Source organism: Homarus americanus, unplaced genomic scaffold, assembly GCF_018991925.1.
Source record: "Homarus americanus isolate GMGI-L3 unplaced genomic scaffold, GMGI_Hamer_2.0 scaffold23578, whole genome shotgun sequence".
Taxonomy (NCBI): domain Eukaryota; kingdom Metazoa; phylum Arthropoda; class Malacostraca; order Decapoda; family Nephropidae; genus Homarus; species Homarus americanus.
The window spans coordinates 3,845,056-3,870,294 of record NW_024733231.1 but is presented as its reverse complement, the minus strand read 5'-3'; the positions used below and the strand labels follow the sequence as shown (position 1 = coordinate 3,870,294).

The window sequence follows — 25,239 nt, the reverse complement described above, 5'->3', positions numbered from 1 at the left end:
TTGGTGGCGTGGTGGTGGTGGTAGTGGTGGTGGTGGTGGTGGTGGTGGTGGTGGTGGTGGTGGTGGTGGTGGTGGTGGTGGTGGTGACGGCGGCGTGTCTTCTTCTTCTTCTTCTTCTTCTTCCTCTTCTTTCACCCTCCGACCCTCACCGACCAGACCCAATACAGATCTCCCCTTCTCTCAATACCCTTCCCTCACCCTCCCATCACCCCTCCTCCCCTCACTCACCCCTCACCCCTCCTCTCCTGTCTCGCACCATTACCTCCTGTCTGGTGTGTCGTACAAACTGTCTCCTGTTTTATTCTGTGTGTGTGTGTGTGTGCTGTGTGTGTGTGTGTGTGTGTGTGTGTGTGTGTGTTGTGTGTGTGTGTGTGTGTGTGTGTGTGTGTGTGTGTGTGTGTGTGTGTGTGTGTGTGTGTGTGAATCTCTCACACACACACTAATGTAAAAAAAAGCTCAAAGAGATGTAAAAAATTTAAACCTTTAAACACTGGGTACAAAGGTTCAATATTCTGTATCTTTTAAAAAGCAAGAGTGTAGCTTTAAGTTGTGTCAGTAGCTCTATGTGTGTCAGGGGCGTTCATTCACACACACACACACACACACACACACACCTGTATGAGTTGTATATGCAACTCACACTCGCGCGACAAGGGAATAATAACATGCTTGTAACAGACAGACAGACACATACATACATACATACATACATACATACATACATACATACATACAGACATACATACATACCATCCTATCTATCCACCACCATCCTATACCACTTCCCTCCCCACATCATCACAGTGGGTGTGGGGGGGGGAGGAGAGGAGGGACTCTCAGCTTCTGAAACTCCTGAAGGAGAATCTGAATGTCTCCTGCAGTCCATTTGCCCAAGAATCAATTTCACCCTCCTGAAAATACCCCCCTCTCTCCCTCCTTCCCCCCTCTCCCCCTCCTTCCCCTCCCCCTTTCCCTCCTTCTCACCCATTCACTTCCCCCTTGTAATGTTCTTGAAGGAGGGAGGAGGGGTGGAGGAGGGGGGTGAAGGAGGGACCTTTGGGGATCTGAGTGGTGGAGGAGGAATATAAAATGGTGTTTGGAGTGAGTGAGTGGGATGTGAGTGGTATTTGTTTGGAGTGAGTTGGTGAAAGGTTGGAGTGGTATTAGAGTGGTGTTTAGAGAGGGTGAGTGGTGTTTGAGTTGTGTTTTGTGTTTGGAAATGAAAGAACACTCACTCACTCACACACACACACACACACACACACACACACACACACACACACACACACACACACACACACACACACACACATACACACGTAACTCACAGTAACAAGCACACACTCAACACACAAAGTCAATTTATCAAGAAAGCAACACAAGAATTACTCAAAAATAAACACTTTCTGTGATTTAGGAGTCGGGGAGAAGCTGTGAGTTATTCTGGTTCGTATAATAGCGATTAGGGATTAGCCAGTCGTGATTGGTTGGCTGGATTTGTGTTTTGGGGGATGATGGGTCATGATTGGTCGATTAGTTTGCTGTTTTAGGGGATAGTGGATCATGATTGGTCGATTGGTTTGGTGTTTTAGGGGATGGTGGATCATGATTGGTCGATTGGTTTGGTGTTTTGGAGGGATGGAGTGTCATGATTGGTGGATTAGTTTCTAGTTTGGGTTACACTGGGTTATGATTGGATGTATATATGTGTGTATTTTTCTATTGTGTATATCTATGTGTGTGTATGTGTATATTTATATATATCAATCACCCGGTCAATCAAGGTCAATGAGGGTGACCTATGACCTCTCACATTGGTTAAGAATAATCCAACAACTCATTTTATTCACCACAAAAAATATTACTTATTTTTTCTCTCTCCAGTAATGAATTTCTCTATCTTTTTTTAATATAATTTCCTTGTTATGAGTCTGTGTAAATTGACCTTTGACCTGCCCTTATGACCTTACCTTATGACCTGACCTTATGACCTGACCTTTGACCTTACCTTATGACCTGACCTTATGACCTGACCTTATGACCTGGCCTTATGACCTACCTTTGACCTGGCCTTATGACATGATCTTATGACCTGACCTTTGACCTTATATGACCTGACCTTATGACCTGAACTTATGACCTGGCCTTATGACATGATCTTATGATGACCTTTGACCTTACCTTATGACCTGACCTTATGACCTGATCTTAAGAGCCTGGCCTTATGACATGATCTTGTGACCTGACCTTTGACCTACCTTATGACCTGACCTTATGACCTGAACATGAGCCTGGCCTTATGACATGATCTTGTGACCTGACCTTTGACCTTACCTTATGACCTGACCTTATGACCTGAACTTATGACCTGGCCTTATGACATGATCTTATGACCTGACCTTTTGACCTCCAGAGTCTTTTTTTTAAATCAGGTATACTGTGTTCACGAGTTTTTAAAGGTCACTCACCTGGTGAATATTAATTAATAACAATATGCTTCGCTGTTCACCTGTGTTGTGTGCTAATTACCTGTGTGTGTGTGTGTGTGTGTGTGTGTGTGTGTGTGTGTGTGTATCCCTTCCCCTCTCTCCCTCCCTTCCCTCCCTTCCCTTCCCCTCTCCTTCTCTTCCTTTCCCTCTCTCCTCCCTTCCCTTGCCCCCTCTCTTTTCCTTATCTCTCCCTCTCTTTTCCCCTCTTTCTCTCCCCCTCCTCTCTTTCCCCTCCTTCTTCAGTTCCACCCTCCTCCCCTTCCCCCTGCCTCCCCCCTCCTCTCTATCAAGACAAGGGGACCCATCCATATCTTAGGCCCTGACAGACAGACAGACAGACACCTGACTCGTATCTTGTATATGTGAATTATATGTGTTTTTTATATATACGGGTTATATATGTAAAATATACTATATATCTCCTATATATGGAGAATTTATAGATTTTTATACTTTTTTCATATATGGTAGAGGTGTATTTTAATATAAATAAATTACTACTTTTAAAAAATGTTCCAATATTTTTTTTTGTTTTTAGGGGGAATTATTTGAAGAGGAAATACTGAAGGGGTTGTGTTGGTCTAGGCAACATATCGACTTTTACGAAATTGTAACTCAAAATATTTCCTTGGCAATGAATTTGATTTTGTTGTGTGGGGGAAAAATGTGATTGAGAAGAGTGTTTGTGTTATTGGATTCAGTTTGGTTGGGTTGGGTTGGGCTGGGTTGGGTTGGGTTGGGTTGGGTTGGGTTGGGTTGGGTTGGGTTGGGTTGGGTGGGTTGGTGGGTTGGGCTGGGTTGGGTTGGGTTGGGCTGGGTTGGGTTGGGTTGGGCTGGGTTGGGTTGGGTTGGGCTGGGTTGTGGGTTGGGTTGGGCTGGGTTGGGTTGGGCTGGGTTGGGTTGGGCTGGGTTGGGTTGGGCTGGGTTGGGTTGGGTTGGGCTGGGTTGGGTTGGGTTGGGTTGGGTTTGGTTTGGTTGGGTTGGGTTGGGTTGGGCTGGGTTGGGTTGGGCTGGGTTGGGTTGGGTTGGGCTGGGTTGGGTTGGGTTGGGCTGGGTTGGGTTGGGTTGGGCTGGGTTGGGTTGGGTTGGGCTGGGTTGGGTTGGGTTGGGCTGGGTTGGGTTGGGTTGGGCTGGGTTGGGTTGGGTTGGGTTGGGTTGGGTTGGGCTGGGTTGGGTTGGGTTGGGCTGGGTTGGGTTGGGTTGGGCTGGGTTGGGTTGGGCTGGGTTGGGTTGGGTTTGGTTGGGTTGGGTTGGGTTGGGTTGGGCTGGGTTGGGCTGGGTTGGGTTGGGTTGGGTTGGGTTTGGTTTGGTTGGGTTGGGTTGGGTTGGGCTGGGTTGGGTTTGGTTGGGTTGGGTTGGGTTGGGTTGGGCTGGGTTTGGTTGGGCTGGGTTGGGTTGGGTTACATTACGTTAAGTTAGTTTAGAATATATTAAGTTAGATTGGGTAAATGTTAGGTTAGGTTAGCTTAGGTTAGTTTAATATCAATATGTCTTAAATATAGCCAAAATAAAGCAAAATATAGCCAACAATATAGCCAAAACAGTAACAATGTAGCCAACAATATAGCCAACAATATAATATATAAACACTATCTCTCTAACCTTATAAACTGAAGCAAAAATTGACCTCCCAATATTTTTTCAATTTGGAGAAAGGAACCAACACCCCCTCCTCCTCCCCTTACCCCTCCCCCTCCCTCCACCCCTCTATATCTGCCCTGAGAGAGAGAGAGAGAGAGAGAGAGAGAGACAGAGATTGTGCAGAACTGAAAGCGAGAGACAGAGTGAGTGAGATAGACAGATAGATAGAGAGAGATAGAGAGAAAGTGAGATAGACAGATAGATAGAGAGATAGAGAAAGTGAGATAGACAGATATATAGAGAATGAGAGAGAGAGAGAAGTGAGATAGACAGAGAGATAGACATATAAATAGATAGATACAGTAGATAGATTGAGAGACAGAGAGAAAGAGAGCAAGAGAGAGAGAGTGAGAGAGAGAATCAGTGTAATGTATTTATCTTTGAAAGGAGGGGAGATTTGAGCAAGATCGCTTCAGAAAATAATAATGAAAGCCTCGTGCGTGTTGGGGTTGAGAGAGAGTGAGAGTGAGAGAGGAGAGTGAGAGAGTGGGAGAGAGTGAGAGAGTGGGAGAGAGTGAGAGAGAGAGAGAGTGAGGACGAGGAGGAGAGAGTGTGTGAGATAGAGTGATGAAGAGAGGAGGAGACGAAAGAGAGAGAGAGGAGAGACGAAGAGAGAGAGAGAGAGAGAGGTAAAGATGAAAGATATAAACCAAGATAAAGAAAGAGAAAAGTAAATAGAAAGTATAAAGAAAGGAAGACAAATTATGAATAAAACAATAGATGAAAGAGAGAGTGAGGGACGAGCAGGAGAGGGTGTGAGATAGAGTGATGAAGAGAGAGAGACGAAGAGAGAGGGAGACGAAGAGGAGGAGACGAAGAGAGAGGTAAAGATGAAAGATATAAGCCAAGATAAAAGAAAGAAGAAAAAGTAAATAGAAAGTATAAAAGAAAGGAAGACAAATTATGAATAAAACAATAGATGAAAGAGAGAGAAAGAGATCTATCTTCATTCATTTCCTTCATATTTCCCTCCTCTCCTGCTCCTCCTCTCCACACACTCTCCCTGCTCCCTCGCTCTCACCCACTCTCCCTCTCCCTCCCTACTCTCTCCTCTCCCTCCTCTCTCATTCTCCCTCCTCTCCCTCCCCTCTCACACTCTCCCCTCTCCCTCACTCTCCCTTCACCCTCCTCTCCCTTCTCCCCTCCCTCCCCTCCCTCCCCTGCTTCCTCACTCTCCCACTCTCCCCTCCCTCTCCCTCCCTCTCCCTTACCCCTCACTCTCACTTCCCTCCCCACTCCCCTCCCTCTCCCTGCTCCCTCACTCTCCACTCCCCTCCCCACTCCCCCTCTCCCTCTCCCCTCCTCCCTTCACCCCTCCCTCCCCTCCCTTCCCTCCCTCCCCCTCCCTCTCCCCTGCTTCCCTCCACTCCTCACCTCTCCCTCCTCCCCTCCTCTCCCCTCCCTCTCCTTCTCCCCTCCTCCTCCTCTCTCCTCACTCTCCCTTCCCCTCACTCTCACTTCTCCCTCTCTCCCTCCTCTCCTGCTCCTCACTCTCTCCACTCTCTCCTCACTCTCCCTCCCTCTCCCCTTCACCCTCCTCTCACTTCTCCCTCACTCTCTCCTCTCCCTCCTCTCCCCTCACTCTCCCTTCACCCTCCTCTCACTTCTCCATCCTCCTCTCCCACTCTCCCCTCCCTCTCCCCTCACTCTCCCTTCACCCCTCCCTCCTCCACTTCTCCCTCCTCCCTCCTCCTCCCTGCTCCCTCACTCCCTCCCCTCCTCTCCCCCACTCTCTCCTCTCCCCTCCCTCTCCCTTCACCCCTCCCTCTCCACTTCTCCCTCCTCCCTCCCTCTCCCCTGCTCCCTCACTCTCTCCACTCTCCCCTCCTCTCCCTACTCCTCCCTTCTCCCTCCCTCTCACTTCTCCACCTCCTCTCCTCTCCCTCTCCCTCTCCCTCCTCTCCCTTCACCCCTCACTCTCACTTCTCCATCACTCTCACACTCTCTCACTCTCCCTCACTCTCCTTCACCCTCACTCTCACTTCTCCCTCACTCCCTCACTCTCCCTGCTCCTCACTCTCACACTCCCTCACTCTCACTCTCTCACTCTCCCTCACTCTCCCTTCACCTCCTCACTTCTCCCTCCTCCCTCCCCACTCTCCCTGCTCCCTCACTCTCTCCTCTCCCTCACTCTCCCTCACTCTCCCTTCACCCCTCACTCTCACTTCTCCCTCCCCTCTCTCACTCTCCCTCCTCTCCCTCACTCTCCCTTCACCCTCACTCTCACTTCTCCTCTCTCTCACTCTCCCTCCTCTCCCCTCACTCTCCTTCACCCTCACTCTCACTTCTCCCTCACTCCCTCCACTCCCTGCTCCCTCACTCTCACACTCTCTCACTCTCCCTCACTCTCCCTTCTCCCTCGAGTGTTCAGGTCCTCTCGACTCTGAAACCACTGGGAATAAATTCAAGGTTTGTGGTTATGTGTGTGTGTGTGTGTATGTGTGTGTGTGTGTGTGTGTGTGTGTGTGTGTGTGTGTGTGTGTGTGTGTGTGTGGTGTGTGTGTGTGTGTGTGTGTGTGTGTGTGTGTGTGTGTGTGTGTGTGTGTGTGTGTGTGTGTGTGTGTGTGTGTGTGTGTGTGTGTGTGTGTGTGTGTGTGTTTACCTACTTCTATCCATCCATGTTTTCCACCTCACATTTCCACCTACACCCACTTCCACACCACCCACACACCACACACCACATCACCAACCCACTTCTACCCACCCACCCATAACCCACAGCACACCTCCCAGCCGCCCACATGCCGCCCACACGCCCATCCTGGTAGTAAATAGAGTTATACGGGACGAAAGATTCAATTGTACCACAGCAAAAACTCAAAGAGAACGTTCCTGTGTTTTGTCCAATTATGGTTCATTTCTTCCTCCCTGAGAGAGAGTGAGAGAAGAAGAGAAGAGAGAGAGAGAGAGAGAGAGATGGAGGACAACAAAACACAGACAGGTTTAAAACACGTCTCGTAAAGTTAAATTAGTCTGTCTGTCTGTCTGTCTGTTGTCTACTCGTCTCCCCCGGCACTATCTCTCTTTTTGTCTCCCCTGGCACTGTCTCCCCCTGGCACTGTCTCCCCCTGGCACTGTTTCCCCTGGCACTGTCTTTCCCTGGCACTGTTTCCCTGGCACTGTCTCCCCTGGTTCTGTTTTTCTCTAGCTCTCATTTTCTCATTTTTCTTAAGTCTCTCTCTCTCTCTCTCTCTCTCTCTCTCTCTCTCTCTCTCTCTTCTCTATTACGCCGCCTACAGGTTGAGTCATATAAATATCATCCACTGTTTTTATGTTTGTAAATTTATATTCGTTTTTGTGTATATTTTTTTGGGGTTAGGTCAATAAATCACTCCCGTCCTTCACTGTGATGTTGTCTCTCTCTCTCTCTCTCTCTCTCTCTCTCTCTCTCTCTCTCTCTCTCTCTCTCTCTCTCTCTCTCTCTCTCTCTCTCTCTCTCTCTCTCTCTCTCTCTCTCTCTCAGTGTAAACATGACTCTCTGACTGTTAAACATCAACATCTTTCCCTTCTCTATATACATCACTTTCCTCTCTCCCCTTCCCTCCTCTCCCATCCCTCTTCCTCCTCCTCTTCTCTACCTCCTCTCGTTTTCTCTCGTGTCTCTCTCTCCCTCCCCTCCTCCCCTCCCCTTCCCTCACTAGACACACAAAGTCTGTGCTTTCATTCCGTTCCTTTTCCCCCACCTCCTCACCCACCTCACCTCCTCACCCCTCCCCCACCTCCTCCCCCCTCACCCCTACCCCTCACCCCCCCACCCCTCACCCCCACCCCACCCCCCCACCCCCCACCCTCACCCTCCTCACCCCACCCCACCCCTCCCCACCCCCCCCACCCCCCCCCTCACCCCACCCCTCACCCCCACCCCACCCCCTCACCCCCTCACCCCCCTCACCCCCACCCCCTCACCCCCTCACCCACCCCATCCCTCACCCCTCCCCCCCTTCCCCTCAACACCCTCCTCACCCCCTCACCCCTCACCCCCCTCACCCTCACCCCCATCCCCTCCCCCTTACCCCCCTTACCCCTCAACCCCCCTCCTCCCCCCTCACCCCCTCACCCCACCCCCCATCCCCCTCACCCCTTACCTCCTTCACCCCTCAACACCCTCACCCCTCAACCCCTCCACCCCCTCCCACCCCCTCACCCCTCACCCCATCCCCCTCCCCTTACCCCTTCACCCCTCAACACCCTCACCCTACCCCTTCCCCACCCTCACCTCACCCCTCACCCCCTCACCCCCCCTCCCCATCCCCTCACCCCTCTCCTCACCCCTCAACACCCTCACCCTCCTTCCCCTCTCCACCACAGGGCCACCACCAACAATTCACTTATGGGACTTTCTCTTGCCTGGAGAAGAAGGAGGGGGAGAGGGAGGAAGGATGAAGGGAAGAAGGAGTGAAGAATAACGTAGGAGGAGGAGGATCAAGCAGGGTGGTGAGAGGTTTTGCCAAGTCACCATGTTCTCTTGTGGGTTTTAGCTGGTATCGGTTCCTGCCACTGACTCTCTCTCTCTCTCTCTCTCTCTCTCTCTCTCTCTCTCTCTCTCTCTCTCTCTCTCTGGTGTACTAACTCTATCACCACAAACACCATTACTTCAACACCATCACACTGTAGTATGTACCTGTATCCCACCACTGCCACCAATTAAACACGACCTCCAAGTTACTCTCATACATATTCACTACTGTTTCACACACACACACACACACACACACACACACACACACACACACACACACACACACACACACACACACACACACACACTCCAACACACAGCCGCCATTCCATCACCTCTGCAACAATAACCATGATAGCTGCCTCCAATTTAACACGACCAATTATTCCCCTACTCTGTCTCTTCACTTACTCATATTAACTGTTCACCCTTACTCTTTACATGTGTGTGTGTGTGTGTGTGTGTGTGTGTGTGTGTGTATACCTTCACAACACCATTATATCATCGCCCCCTAAACAATATCACTCCCCTGTATGTAAAGTTAAAACCTCCTTTCCCCTTCAATGTAATTTTGTCATTATCTTCAACTTAGACATACACTCTCTCTCTCCTCTCTCTCTCTCTCTCTCTCTCTCTCTCTCTCTCCGTGTTTGTGTTTGTGTTTGCCTCAACGTCCGTCTTCACAAACACCATAACACCATCACGCTCCTATGCATTATTCTATCCCCCCAGCTGACACCAATTTTGTCTCGACCTTCAATCTCTTCCGTGTATGTAATCTCTCTCTCTCTTCTTTTTTCTCTCTTCCTCTTTATTTATGGCTGTAATTTCCCGCCTCTTTCCCGTCTCCTTCCCGTTTCTTTCCCGTCTCTTTCCCGTCTCTTTCTCTCTAAACGAGTATCTTTGTCTTAATAATTGTAACTTATACACACACGTTGAATATCCTCACTGCTTCAAATTTTATCTTGATATTTGTTTTATACATACTTCTTGCCTCTTCTCTTATTTATCTCTCCATCTTTATTTATCCTTGTTTATCTTTCACTCTATATATCTCTACAAACAAATATTTTCATTTCCTCACAACGTCACCCGATGGTAAACACCCCAAACACACCGCTGCCACCATTTGTACGAGCCATTCACTCTGGCGTATCCCTCTGTAGCCATAATACATATTCAATTCAGACAACGTATTCATTCTCCCCAGCTAAATATATACATTCCTCTTCACCCAAATTAATTTTTATCGTCATTTGCGTGCCGGTGGCTTAATGCGATGTCATTTGGCCTACTCGCACAGTAATTTTTGTCAATAACAGAAATTCCGACGCTTATGTTTGGGCTGGATGAGTTATGTGGAGGGTGTGGTGTGAGTGTGGGGGTGGGTATGTGTGTGTGTTTGTTTGTAAGTGTGGAGTGTGTGTGTGTGTGTGTGTGTGTGTGTGTGTGTGTGTGTGTAGTTGGGAAATATGTGAGGTGTGGAGCAGAGAGAGAGCTCCTGTGCTTAGGTTCCAGTGTGTGTGTTTCAGTGGACAGGTGGGAGGTTTGCTTGGTGTTTGTAAGGGTGTGCGTGGAAGGCTTCGTAGGCCTGTGTGTGTGTGTGTGTGTACAGTATTTGTGTAGTTATTTGAGTTTCATTATATCAACAAATAATTACGTCTAAAAATATATTAAAACAAGCATAGTGTAAAGATCAGTACACACACACACACACACACACGCACGCACACACACACACACACACACACACACACACACACACACACACACACACGCACGCACACGCACACACACACACACACACACGCACACACACACACGAACACACCCATTTCCTAACCCTGCAAATTAACTTCCGATGCAATGTACGTATTCTAGTTCCTGTGTACACGAATTCAACATCAACTTTTCCTCTACAAACACACACACCGAGACACACACACACCTTCGCAAACATAGACTCACAGAAAAAAAACACACTAACATAAACAGACACAGACAGACACAGACACAGACAGACACAGACATCGTTTCTTGGGGGGCTTCCGACAACATCCATGGGAATCAAATTTGCCGCCAGGGGGGGTCAGTGATGGAGGGTGACGGGCCTAATGCAGTTCTCTAGAGGGAAGGGATGGGTGGTGGGGGGGTGATACAACGCAAAACACTTTCACTAAATGCAACACTATTCACTATACACATTTATACATACCTACTAACTTAATATCTACCTAAGTATATACATTAGTTTACATTACTCGAGATGTATATGAATATTTACGTTTATTTCGATATATATTTGGGGGTTTGTTTACCAGATGGGTCGGAAAACATATCCAACTGAGGGGTTTTGGTCGTACGTCTGGCAGGAGAGGCTCGGGAATGGCCCCCAGTCGGTGATGCACAAATTTGGTTTGGTCAGCAGAAATTGGGGTACTGGATGTTCTCTCGGCTGAAGAAAATGAGATGTGGGGCTTTGTTTGTTTTTGCTGTTTTTTGTGCTTTTGTTGTTTTTTTTGTGTTTTTGTGTTTTTGTATCTTTTTGTATTTTTTGTATCTTTGTGTTTTTGTTTTTTTGTTATTTTTAGAGGGATTTTTTGTGCTTTTAAATATTGTTTTTTTAAGAGGGATTTTATTTTGTGTGTTCTGTACGTGTCGTGTACCGGAAATTACTGATCTGACTGATTGTGTTATGAGAGATTGAGGGATTGTTTTAAATGTATTATGTAAAGATGTATTAACTTCACACACACACACACACACACACATACACACACACACACACACACACACACACACACCTCACCACTTAATTGTTTGCAGACAGTTTTTTGTGTGTTCTCTTCTCGTGTACAAAACTTCCCCAGAGTTTAAACCGGAACGTAGAATTGTTTTTCACACATTCGTAGTTGTTATTTAGGTCCTGAATGCCAGTGTGGGCATTCACAATCGCCTGGCGTTTTACTATTTTACTTTTTCTTAACTTGTATGTGGAATTGTTGGGTCTTGAACGCCAACATGAACGTTCAACACCACCTGGCGTTCACACTCCACTAACCAATGACATAAACCTTAAGGGAACTACACTGGAGAACGTTCGCCTGTCTCTTGCCTACACTGGCGCTCGTTCATAGTCAGAGCTCTGGGAAGCTGTCTGTATCTAACACGGCAAGACTCAGCAGAGTGAAGAAACCTGTGGTAGAGTGGCAGAACGTTGTGAGTAAATGGTCTGTGGCGAAACGTTGTATCAGGCTGTTTATGTTATCAGTGACAGAAACGTTTGTGTAGATGATGTGAGGTCAAGTACTGGTGGGAGGAACGTTTATAGGGAGTTAGAGGTCAAGTACTGGTGGGAGGAACGTTTATAGGGAGTTAGAGGTCAAGTACTGGTGGGAGGAACGTTTATAGGGAGTTAGAGGTCAAGTACCGGTGGGAGGAACGATTATTGGGAGTGGGAGGTCAAGTACTGGTGGGAGGAACGATTATAGGGAGTGGGAGGTCAAGTACTGGTGGGAGGAACGATTATAGGAAGTGTGAGGTCAGTTATTGATGATAGAAACGTTTTAAGGGAATGTTAGGAAACGTTTTTCGAATTTCTCTGTCAATAATTAGTTACAAACGTTTAGGGTAAATCTTTAAGTGATTGGTAATTAAACGTTTGTAAGGAAGGATGTGATTTAATGCTCACTGGTTGGAAACGTTTGAGGGAAGGTATATATAAACGTTACTTTGTTTTGATGGGAGGAGAAAATAGGCGCCTGATTGTAGTGAAGTGAGGAGAGAACTTACCACTATTTCTTGAGATGTTTACTGCTGTTTCTTCTTCTTCTTCTTCTTCTTCTTCTTCTTCTTCTTCTTCTTCTTCTTTCATTCTTTCTTCTTGTTATTATCTTCTTCTTCTTCTTCTTCCAGTCTTCCCTCTTTTTTCTCCCCCTTCGTTGTTTTAATTCCTCCTCCTCCTCCTCCTCCTCCTCTTCCTCCTCCTCCTCCTTCTCTTCCTCCTCCTCCTCTTCCTCCCTCCTCCTCCTCCTCCTCTTCCTCCTCCCCTCCCTCCTCCTCCTCCTCCTCCTCCACCTCTCTTAAGGAGAGAATATCTCACTTCCTTCCGTTACCTCACACAGGAAATCCTTATTACTTTCCTCAGCCAGGTCTCTCTCTCTCTCTCTCTCTCTCTCTCTTTACACACAATAAAAGTCAACGGATTTGTTTATATTAGCCCGAAGGACCCTCAGTCACCCGGAGTTAATGAGTTCACCCATCGTTGTAACCCTGGTGTTATTTTCCTCTCTCTCTCTCTCTCTCTCTCTCTCTCTCTCTCTTTTTTCTCTGATAGATAGATCAAGACACAGACATACATACAATTCTTCATTCCGTCGGAGAGCCATTTAAATTCCCCAACCTTCCCTTATATAAACACACTCCTCGAGATTCCGTCGGGGACCATGAGATAAATTTGTGGCATTAACCCGACAGAGATTTAAGAGATATGTGGGTGAATGTTTTTAACCCTAGGATGACCGTCGCCTCTGAGATACCCTGGGTTATGGGGGCTTAGACCATACTGGGATTAGAAGAGGTTAGGGGTGTGTGTGTGTGTGTGTGTGTGTGTGTGTGTGTAGGGTTATGTATGATGGTAAACACGCACACACACACACACACACACACACAACACACACACACACACACACACACACACGTGACGTCACAGGGATGTTAAGTTAATTGCTTGACTGCTCGACCATGTTGGGTCATGGGGGGAGGGAGAGGAGGAGGGGAGAGTGAGGAGAGTGAGGAAGTGAGAGTGAGGGATAATGAGGAGGTGAGGATAATGAGGAGAGTGAGGGAGGTGAGATAGTGAGGGAGGTGAGACAGTGAGGATAGTGAGGAGGTGAGAGTGAGGATAGTGAGGTGAGAAAGTGAGAGAGTGGTGAGCGTGTAGAGGTCTCAATGCCTTAGGATCTCCATACATGAATATTAATCAAACTCTTCTATACTGTTGACTACTACTACTACTACTACTACTACTACACAACTACTACCACCACCACAACTACTAACTACTACCACTACACAACTACTACCACTACTACTACCAATACTACCAGGGAGAGGTCAGCAGCTGTCAGCACTAGGCCATCAATCTTAGGGTGAAATCAACCAGCTGTCAGGAAGGGCGATGGATGGTGGTTGATGGTGAACAGCTGATGGTGCTGACGACCTGTGGCAGATGGTGAGAGATAGTGAGAGAGAGAGAGAGAGAGAGAGAGAGAGAGAGAGAGAGAGAGAGAGAGAGAGAGAGAGATTTACACCCTCATGAAAGAGGGAGAAAATGGGAGAATTGGGGAAACAGTGGCAAGTGGGGGAGGGAGGAAATATAGGCGTCTGTGGGAGAGTGGGGGAGGGAGGGAGGGGAGGGAGGTAAGGAGGGAGGGAGGGGGAGAGGGAGGGAGGCAAGGAGGAGGGGAGGGAGGTAAGGAGAGGGAGGGAGGGGAGAGGGGAGGAGGGGAAGAGGGATGGAGGTAAGGAGAGGGAGGGAGGGGAGGGGGAGGGAGGAAGAGAGTGTAGGAGGGAGGTATGAGGAGGAGAGAGATAGTGAGAAAGTGAGAGAGAATGAGAGTTTGCCAGGATTGGTCCGTGTTATCAGAGACAACCCTCAACTCTGAAGTGTGAGTCCAACCCTTATGTGATTATTGTATTCACACTCTGAGGATAAGGTGTGTGTGTGTGTGTGTGTGTCTGTCTCTAAGGTGTGTTAAATTTTTCTTATTTTATGTCACTGGTCCTCTTTCTCTCTCTCTCTGAACCACTGAACCACCGAACCTCTAGCTCATTCAAGGGTTCGAATCGGCTTAATTTTCTATTACACTTAGGGGGGAAGGAGGAGTGATGGGAGAGGAGGAGGGGAAGAGGAAGAGGAGGCATTCGAGGAGGAGGAGGAAGAGGGTACTGGAGGGGATGAGGAAGAGGGGGAAGGAATTGATCGAGGGGGTGGAAGAGGAGGAAGGGGGAGGAGGGGAAGAGGAAAGGAAGAGGAGGAGAGAGAGAGGGGGGGGAAGAGGAGGCGAGAGACTGATTTCCATAATGACGGTATAATGGAGGCGCTGGAGTCAACGCGTTATAATATAGCCACACGCCCCTGCCTCACTCAGCTACTTCAACCACCAGCCTGAGAGAGGTAGAGGAGAGAGGTGAGAGGGATAGAGGATCAACAGGAGTGTAGAGGAGGGGAGGGGAGAGTAGGGTAAAAGGGGGGTAGAGGTAAGGGAGGGTAAGGAGGGGAGAGGTAAGGAGGGAGAGAGGGAGGGAGGAGGGGTAAGGGAGGGAGAGAGGTGTAAGGGAGGGAGAGAGGTGTAAGGGAGGGAGAGAGGGTAAGGGAGGGAGGTAAAAGGGAGAGAGAGAGAGGGGCTAAAGGAGAGAGGTGTTTGAGGTAGTGACAGAGACCTTGGTAGTGTTTGTTTACATGTGGAGGTTGACGCATGCGCAGTAGAGTGTGTTGCCAGATGCTTGCTTATCATTATTATTGTGGTTAGTTGATATGCTCTCTCTCTCCTCCTTCTCTTCCTTCTCCTCTTCCTTCTCTCTTCCTCCTCCTCCGGTCTCCTCATTAAGGAAAAATCCGACACTCATTATATCTCGGACCCGTGTGTGTGTGTGTGTGTGTGTGTGTGTGTGTGTAGACGCATTCTGTGTTTGTTTGTGTGTGACAGGTGAAAGTTTTAAAAAGAGAAAGTACCAATGAATAGTAAAAGTTAATAATAAAAGTACTTGAGATAAAATACTTTGTCTCTTATGAAAGTTTGTGAGCCGAAACCGGGTACATTAGGTCGCTTATTCAGTATCATAACCACTGTGCCATTGACTGTGTATCCTAGTTGTACTTTCTCGACTTTCTAATTAACTTTCATTTGAACTTTCTATTATATTTTCTTTACTTCTACTTTAATTATCTCTAGTGCTTTTCCCTAACTTTCTTTTTAAATTATCTACTTTCTCTCTCACTTTCTATACTTTCTTTTTAACTTTCTTTTATACTTTCTATACTTTTTAAACTTTCTTTTATACTTTCTATACTTTTTAACTTTATCTCATACTTTCTATACTTTCTTTTTAACTTTCTCTTATACTTTCTATACTTTCTTTTTAACTTTCTCTTATACTTTCTCTACTTTCTTTTATACTCTCTATTTCACTTTTAATGGGTATTTTTATTTAACCATTTACGGATCCTTTACGGACAGTCTCTTTCATTGCAAAAGTGAAAGTCGTATAGAGAAAGCAATTTGTTTTTACAGACTTAACTTTTCCAGGTGTTGCCGCTTTCAAATTGACCTTCAAATGTCATGAGAATACAGGGAGAAAGAGGGGAGAGAGGGAGAGGGGAGAGAGGGAGTTGGTAGGGAGAAAGAGGGAGAGGGGGAGATAGGGAGACGGATAGAGGGAGAGAGAGGGGGTTGGTAGGGAGAAAGAGGGAGAGAGGGAGAGGTAAAGAGAAGGGAAGAGAGGGTGAAAGTTCGGGAAAGAGAGAGAAGGGAGACAGGGAGACAAGAAGAGGGAGAAAAGGAGAGAACGAGAGAGAAAGAGAGAGAGAGAGAGAGAGAGAGAGAGAGAGAGAGAGAGAGAGAGAGAGAGAGAGAAATACGAAAAATATAAAAAACAAAGAAACAAAATGAAATAGACAGACAGACAGCCAGACAAAGACAGATATAGAGACAGAAACAGACAGAAACAGACAATCAGACGCAACAAAAGATAAGAACTCCAGCGCCACACAAAGGACCGAACACCCTTTCCTTCACAACCAAGTAGGATCCAACGCTATGATAAGGATTCAGGCGTCTATAACTTTATATTATATCATTTATTGTCAAGAGTTATTGGCAGAGGCTGTGATAATACTTTCTCTCTCCTCAATAGAAAGTAGGAGGGGAATGTGCCTGAGATAGTAGGGAAAGTAGGGAAAGTTTTGTAGGTGGATGGGAGGATTAAGAGAGAGAGAGAGAGAGAGAGAGAGAGAGAGAGAGAGAGAGAGATCAGGGGGAGGCCCCACACACACACACACCACACACACACACACACATGTCCAACCACCAACCAACACCACCACCTCCACCACCACCCACCACCACCACCACCCCACCACACCTCACCACCACCACCACCCACCACCACCACCCAGAACACACCCACCACCATCACCATCACCACCACCACCACCACCACCACCACCATTATTATCATTATCACCCTTATGTTACAGAGGCCCAAGGGTCAGTACCACCGAAGATGAACGAGAGAGCAGGTCGTGTGGTGACCCAAGCTGGGGCCAGGGTCACCCTCCCTTGTGTGGCGCAAGGTCACCCTCCACCACACTACACGTAAGTACTGTCTGTCTGTCTGTCTGTCTGTCTGTCTGTCTGTCTGTTTGTTTGTCTGTTTGGTTTTCTGTTTATCCCTCTGTCTGTCTGTCTGTTTATCCTTCTGTCTATGTCTGTCTGTCTGTCTGTCTGTCTGTCTGTATGTATGTATCATTCCATCTCTATGTCTGTACCTTTATCTATTTCCATTTCTACCCTTATGTCTAACTTCTAACTGCATAAACTAGCTCTATGAATGCTAAAGTTGACTCACTCACTCAAGAGAACTTATAAATATGGTAGAAATTTGCTGCCAGGTGTACGATCAACACAACAATACTAATAACTCACTGCCGGACGTACGATCAACACAACTCACTGCCGGACGTACGATCAACACAACTCACTGCCGGACGTACGATCAACACAACTCACTTCGCCGGACGTACGATCAATACAACTCATCGCCGGACGTACGATCAACACAACTCACTGCCGGACGCAGCGATCAACACAACTCACTGCCGGACGTACGATCAACACAACTCACTGCCGGATTTACGATCACAACTCACCGCCGGACGTACGATCAACACAACTCACTGCCGGACGTACGATCACAACTCATCGCCGGACGTACGATCAACACAACTCACTGCCGGACGTACGATCAACACAACTCACTGCCGGACGTACGATCAACACAACTCACTGCCGGACGTACGATCACCATAACTTCACTGCCGGACGTACGATCAACACAACTCACTGCCGACGTACGATCAACACAACTCACTGCCGGACGGCCGATCACCACACAACTCACTGCCGGACGTACGATCAACACAACTCACTGCCGGACGTACGATCAACACAACTCACTGCCGGACGTACGATCAACACAACTCACTGCCGTACGATCAACACAACTCACTGCCGGACGGTACGATCAACACAACTTCACTGCCGGACGTACGATCAACACAACTCACTGCCGGACGTACGATCAACACAACTCACTGCCGGACGTACGATCAACACAACTCACTGCCGGACGTACGATCAACACAACTCACTGCCGGACGTACGATCATTATTCCCAACATTAATAGTACCATTTTTTATGACAATTTTAACCTATGATCATAAAAAATAATTAATTCATATGATATTGCTGAGTTTTAATTGTGTTTTTTATTAAAGGTTTATTATTATTTATTTATTGGGTAGTATGATATCTTCGTCGACCTGTGGTGTAATGGTTAGCATGTTCGCCTAGCAAGCTAGTGGACCCAAGTTCGATCCTCGGGAAGGGTGAAACTATGGGCAAGTTTCTTTACGCCATTTGCCTCTGTCTACCCAGCAGTAATTGGGGACCTGGATGTTAATCAACTTACGGAACGTATTCCAGACTAATGGTTAGCCAGTGCAGTTGGCGAGTTGTCCGGTCTTCTCTGACTATTCCTTGACACTGGGTCAGGCAGCTCGTTAACTCAGGGTGTGGTTGTTGTGTTGGCGACAGCTTCTACACCTTCAACAAATTCACGCCTGGGTGGCCCTTGGGTCGGCCATCCTCGTTACACGAGGGACAACCATTATTATTATTATTATGTGTGTATGATACCTTCAGTGACTCATAGGTGCATCTCTCTCTCTCTCTCTCTCTCTCTCTCGTTGTTTCTGTGGTTGTGTGTCTGGGGCAGTCTGTGAGTATCTGTGAGTATCTGTGAGTATCTGCAAGTATCTGTGAATGTCTGAAAGTGTCTCAAATCATCTGTGAGTATCTGTGAGTATCTGTGAGTATTTGTGGGGCTGTGAAATAAGCCCTACCACCACCAGAGGCCCGCAGCTTCGGTCCTGTGGCGCGTCATTTGATTTTAAAAACCAGATTATGTAAATGTGGTCGTTCTGCTTCCCTCCCGCCTTGCCTGCCCTGATGGTGCTTTCTCTCATAATACCCAACTTTCTCTCACTACTTTCACTTTTGGGTTTCACTTTCCATGCTTTCTTTTTTTGGGGGGAGTCTAGTTTCTCAAGCTTACTTTCTTTATTTTGGGCTTTCTTTCAAGATGTTGGTGACCTTTCTTATATCTGACTTTCTTTTTTCCCTTTACTTTTGACTTTCTATTTTGGTGAATTTGGTGTTTCTTTATTTTCTTTTATATTCAGTATTCATCACTTTCTTTCCACTTTCTTTTTCTCTTTGTGTTTTCTTTATCCAAGTTTCTTTTTCCACTTTCTCTTTTTGACGTTTTTTTACATCCAATATTCCTCTATACTTTCTTTTCTCTTTCTCTCCTTCTCTCTCACTTTCTCCTTCCCCTCTCACTCTCCTCTCTCTCCCCTATCACTTTCCCCTCCCCTCCTTCCCCCTAAGCCTCTCCCCTCAGATCTCCCCTCACTTTCCTCTTCCCCTCTCCCCTCTCCCTCTCCCCTCTCCCCTCTCCCTCTTCCTCTTCCCTCTCCCCTCTCCCCTCTCCCTCTCCCCTCTCCTTCTCCCCTCTCCCCTCTTCCTCTTCTCTCCCTCTCCCCTCTCCCTTCCCCTCTCTCTCCCCTCTCAATCTCCCCTCTCCCTCCAGGTCATCGACGGCCCCGTGGTGTGTAGTGCTCTATCCTATAATAGCCCACTCCACAGGTGCACTATTACGTACTGTGCTCCTGGGAGCCACTGTAGTGTAAAAATTACTTCCTTAGGTATGAAGTACTTCCCTCAGATGTACTAGCCTCCTATTACTTCCCTCTGGGTATGCTGTACTACCCTCAGATATGAAGTACTTCCCTCCAGATGTACACTAACCTCCCTGTACTTCCCTCTAGGTATACTGTACTACCCTCAGATATGAAGTACTTCCCTCCAGATGTACACTAACCTCCCTGTACTTCCCTCTAGGTATACTGTACTACCCTCAGATATGAAGTACTTCCCTCCAGATGTACACTAACCTCCCTTGTACTTCCCTCCAGGTGGTACCGAGGGACAGAACCAGTGACGGGCAGTACCGGGGTGTGGACAGTAGGTGGGTCTCTAGTATTGGGGAGAGTGGGTATAACAGATGCTGCCCAGTACACCTGTGTAGCCAACAACACTGACGGGGTAGCCAGAGTCTCTACACACCTGTTGGTCACGCTCCCTCTCTCTGTACAGGTAAGACAGGTGTTAATTACAGGTGTTATAGGAGTTATAGATATGAATTACAGATGTTATAGGAGTTATAGATATGAATTACAGATGTTATTGGAGTTATAGATATGAATTACAGGTGTTTAGGTGCTATATATGTTAATTACAGGTGTTATAGGAGTCATAGATATGAATTACAGATGTTATTGGAGTTATTGATATGAATTACAGGTGTTTAGGTGCTATATATGTTAATTACAGGTGTTATAGGAGTTATAGATATGAATTACAGGTGTTTAGGTGCTATATATGTTAATTACAGATGTTATAGGAGTTATATATATGAATTACAGGTGTTTAGGTGCTATCTATGTTAATTACAGGTGTTATCAGTGTTATAGATGCTAATTACAGGTGTTACAAAGACACAGGTGAGACAGGGGATAATTACAGGTGTTAACACAGGTGTACACGTGTTCCAGGTGACGCCCCGGGAGGTACAGGTGGACGCGGGGGGGAGGCTGGAGCTCAGGTGTCACGTCTCAGGTGAACCGGTCGACACTGTTACCTGGTACAAGGATGGTCACGTGTTGAGGTAAGTCACACACCTGTCTTGTATCTAGTAATTAATCTTACCTGTAACTTCTAATCAACCTTATCTGTACCTATTAATTAACCAACTAATTAAGTTCACCTGTACCCCATAATTAGCCTTACCTGTACCACCTAATTAAGCTACTTATTAACCTCACCTCTACCCCTTAATTAACCTCACCTGTACCACCTAATTAACCTACTAATTAGCCTCACCTGTAGCCACTAATTAACCGCCTCCCCCCTCAGGTCAGGCAGCCGAGTCAGGATACGCCCACGAGAGGCCCTACACGTGGCACCTGTCGACCCTTCCGACGCCGGCATCTACCAGTGCGCCGCCACCTACGCCCACGACTACGCCCACGCCCACGCCTACGTCACCCTGGGAGGTTAGTATGCTTATATATACGTATACACCTACGCCCACATTTACGCATACACACACACACACAGTTCCCCCCACACATACACAGCTCCCCCAACACACACAAATCCCACCCTCACACAGCCACCCCCCCCACACCCCTCCCCCCCCTCACACTGACAGACAGACAGACAGATAGTATTAAATGTCAGTGTCGTCGGCCATATTGATATTTTCATAAAGTTTAATAACAATAGTGCGCTGTGAGGGAGGCTGTCAGCGATGGTCTTTAATTAATATATCACAAAGGCACCACCAGCCAGGAAATTAGGGGGGAGTCAAACCTAATTTCCGGACCCGAACCCCTAAATTTCAGAGTAGAAGCCCGAACCCCGAATCCGAACCCGGTATTGAAGCTGAACCCCGAATCTGAACCCGGTATTGAAGACGAACACCGAATCCGAACCCGGTATTGAAGCCGAATTCTGAATCCGTACCCGGTATTGGAGTCGAAACCTGAATCTGAACTGGGTATTGAAGCCAAATCCAAACATCCAAGCGTTAAAAATATGAAAACAAGGCGTTGAAAATCCTTGAAATCCACCTTCACCTCACCTCTTCACGCCTCCTCACCTCACCTTCACCCCTCACCTTCAAATTCTCACCTTCACGCCCTCACTCCCTCACTCCCAACCCCCCACCCCAAAATAAATAAAAAATCCCCTCTGTAAATCCCCCCACCATTACTTTACATATATATCAAGGCAGGTAAATCGCCAACTGTGATAGGAAGGGGGATTATTCTCTTTTATCATCTGACTAATCCTCTTGTGTAGCAGGAAGGGATTAATGTAAAATTGGCTGCCAGTTGTTTCATCTCTCTCAGCTATTTCAGGCTTCTTGTCACGCTGAAAGACTGATTAAGACTGATGGTTGGAGTTTAAGATTGAAGGGGGCTGTTTTGGGCACTGTAAGACTTAGGGAGACTGATATTTGGACTGTAAGACTGAATAAGACTGATTTTTAACTGAAAGACTGAAGAAGAATGATTTTTTAACTGTAAGACTGAATAAGACTGATATTTGGACTGTAAGACTGAAGAAGACTAATATTTGGACTGTAAGACTGAATAAGACTGATCTGTTGACCGAAAGAATCAATGAGAATTAATTACTTTCTAGTTTTTATTATCAATGAAACAAATACTTGATTATTTTTTTACTTTTCTTAATTAATGTTCAACAAAGACAATTAATGTCGTTGTTTTTCAGCATTGTGAACAAAAACTTTTAAAACACTTCACAACCCAAACACACACACACACACACACACACACACACACACACACCACCCACCCCACACACCCCACACCCACACCCACCCCACACCCCACACACCCATGGACACCACACAACCCCAATAAATTAATAATCGACACACCCCATTAACTCCAATAACTTACTACTCATCTCCACACACCCCACACCCACACACACCACCATTATCCCCAATAATAACTAACACCCACACACCACACACACACCACACCCACACACCCACACCCCACACCCATGACACCACACACCCCACACCTACCCCACACTCCACACCACACACTTAATCTAATAATTCCCCACACACCCCACACCCACACACCCACACACCCACACACCACCCCACACCACACACCGACACCCACACCCACACACCCACACACACCCCACACCCACACCCCACACACCCCACACCCACACACCCACACACCCCACACCACACCCACACCCCATTAACCACACACCCACACCCCACACCCCACACCAACCCACACACCCCACACCCCACACCCACACACCCCACACCCACACCCCACACCCCACACACCACACCCACACCCCCACACACCCCACACCCCACACCCACACAATCTCTAGCCAACTCCACACCCCACACACCCCATTAACCCCACACCCACACACCCCACACCCACACCCCACACACCCCACACCCACACACCCCACACCCACACCCCACACACCCCACACCCACACCCACACCCCACACCCACACCCCACACACCCCACACCCCACACCCACACACCCCACACCTGGCCCCACACACCGACACACCCCACACCCCACACCCACACCCCACACACCCTACACCGACACATTTCACCATCTACATAACTTTCTTCCTCGTAATAACTTTCTTTTTCCCTTTCTCTCCCACCAGCTGCCGCGCCCCAGCTGGTATACAGCTTCATAGAACATACTCTACAACCTGGACCAGCTGTCAGCCTTAAGTGTATCGCTACAGGTACACCTACACCTCACATCAGCTGGGCACTAGATGGCTTTCCTATTCCACATTCGCATAGGTGAGTGTAGCTTTATCTATTTATACCTGTTGGGATGTGTTTACACCCGTCTACACCTGTTGGGATCTGTCTACACCCGTCTACACCCAGTTGTATCTGTCTACACCCGTCTACACCCAGTTGTATCTGTCTACATCCGTCTACACCCAACTGCATCAATTTACACCCTATAACTCTCATCTACACTCAGCTAGAATCATCTACATTTACTTACACACACACACACACACACACACACACACACACACACACACACACACACACACACACACACACACACACACACACACACACACACACACACACTACTACACTCGTGAAAAAATAAATTGTAATCTGGGTTATTTTAATGCAATGATAGGTGTAGTGTGTGTGTGTGTGTGTGTGTCTGTGTGTCTGTGTGTGTAATAATAATAATAATAATAATAATTAACGGTTTATTGAAAGGAAGCTTGGCAGCCAGAAGGCTGAAAATATACAGTTACATATTTGGGGAATGGGTTACGAATTACAAATAATATACAAGTGACATAAGTGACACAAATAAGACATATAGTAGCTTAGATGGGGATCAGCTCAAACTACAGTTCATTTCAACATAGTGACAGTGTAGGGAGCAGTGTTTACTGGGAGTGAATACACTGATTTATTACATGTTATTGATAATTTTTAGAATGGTTGGGACTGGGCTGTTCTTATAGCGATCAGTTCGTGCACATATGGGCTGGATGCGGTTGTGGTGTCGAACAGCAATTCTCGGACAGGGGATCTCAGGTGGTAGTAGGGGCCGGTGTCGGGGATGGTGTAGAAGCTTCTTACCAAATTTGCAGATGAGGCCGTGGTGATGGTCAGTGAGAGTCGAAAGGGTCAGTGTGTTGAGCGCTTCTTGATATGTGGTGTAGGAAGGGGAGAGAATAATCTTGCATGCCCTCTTTTGCACTTTTTCTAGGTGTTTACGTTGTGTGGCATTTAGAGAGGAAGACCAGGTGGGGGAGGCATAGGTGAGCTTGGGAAGTATGAATGTTGTGTATACACTGAGGAGCTCGTGTGCGGGAACTCCGAGGGGCTTGAGTCGGCGGAGGAGGTGGAGACGGAAACTGGAGGATTTGACAACTTCACTGACGTGTGGTTTCCAATTTAGTTTGTTGTCTATGGTGACGCCGAGGAGCTTCGTGGAATCTACAACCTGGAGTGTGTTCGGACCTAGGGTAATGGAAGGAGGTGGGACAATGTCGGAGGAGAGGTTGATGTGCATAACCATGGTCTTAGTATGGTTGATGGTGACGTGGTTGTTGGTGGCCCAGTTTTGAAGACTGTTTAATAAATCCTGAAGGGCGGTATAGTCGGGGGCAGAATTGTTGACGCTGATCCCAATGGTGGAGTCGTCGACATATTTCCAGTGAGCAGGGGTTTCTCTTAGGGAATCATTGATGAGCATAAGGAAGCAGAGTGGCCCGATCTTGGTGCCTTGGGGGACGCCACAGGTGAGTGACTGAAAGGTGGAGACAGCCCCTCGGAAGCGTACAGCTTGGCGTCGGTCACTGAGGAAGTCTGTAAGCCATGGTATGAGACTTCTCCGAAGCCCGAGGTCAATAGCTTTGTTTATGATTATATTGTGGTCGACTAGGTCGAAGGCTTTAGTGTGTGTGTGTGTGTGTGTCTGTGTGTCTGTGTGTGTGTGTGTGCCTAACACCTGTTCACAACATCACCCAACAGGTAAATCCTTCCTTAATTAAATCACCTTAACACCTGTCAAATCTCCCCCCATAGTATACAGTAAAACACTACATACATACATACATATATTCATACATACATACATACATATATTATCTA

The 25,239-nt window shown here is 47.2% G+C and overlaps 1 protein-coding gene across 1 annotated transcript in view; it reads left to right on the top strand.

The window, feature by feature from the left end:
* Nucleotides 1–25,239, top strand: part of LOC121869558 (Down syndrome cell adhesion molecule-like protein Dscam2) — a gene marked incomplete at both ends in the record, with an annotated part of 87,658 nt that overhangs the window by 39,872 nt on the left and 22,547 nt on the right. The window contains 5 exon segments of the mRNA XM_042370953.1: nt 16,850–16,967; nt 19,911–20,091; nt 20,550–20,662; nt 20,911–21,050; nt 23,259–23,403. Coding sequence (XP_042226887.1) covers nt 16,850–16,967; nt 19,911–20,091; nt 20,550–20,662; nt 20,911–21,050; nt 23,259–23,403 — 697 coding nt within the window.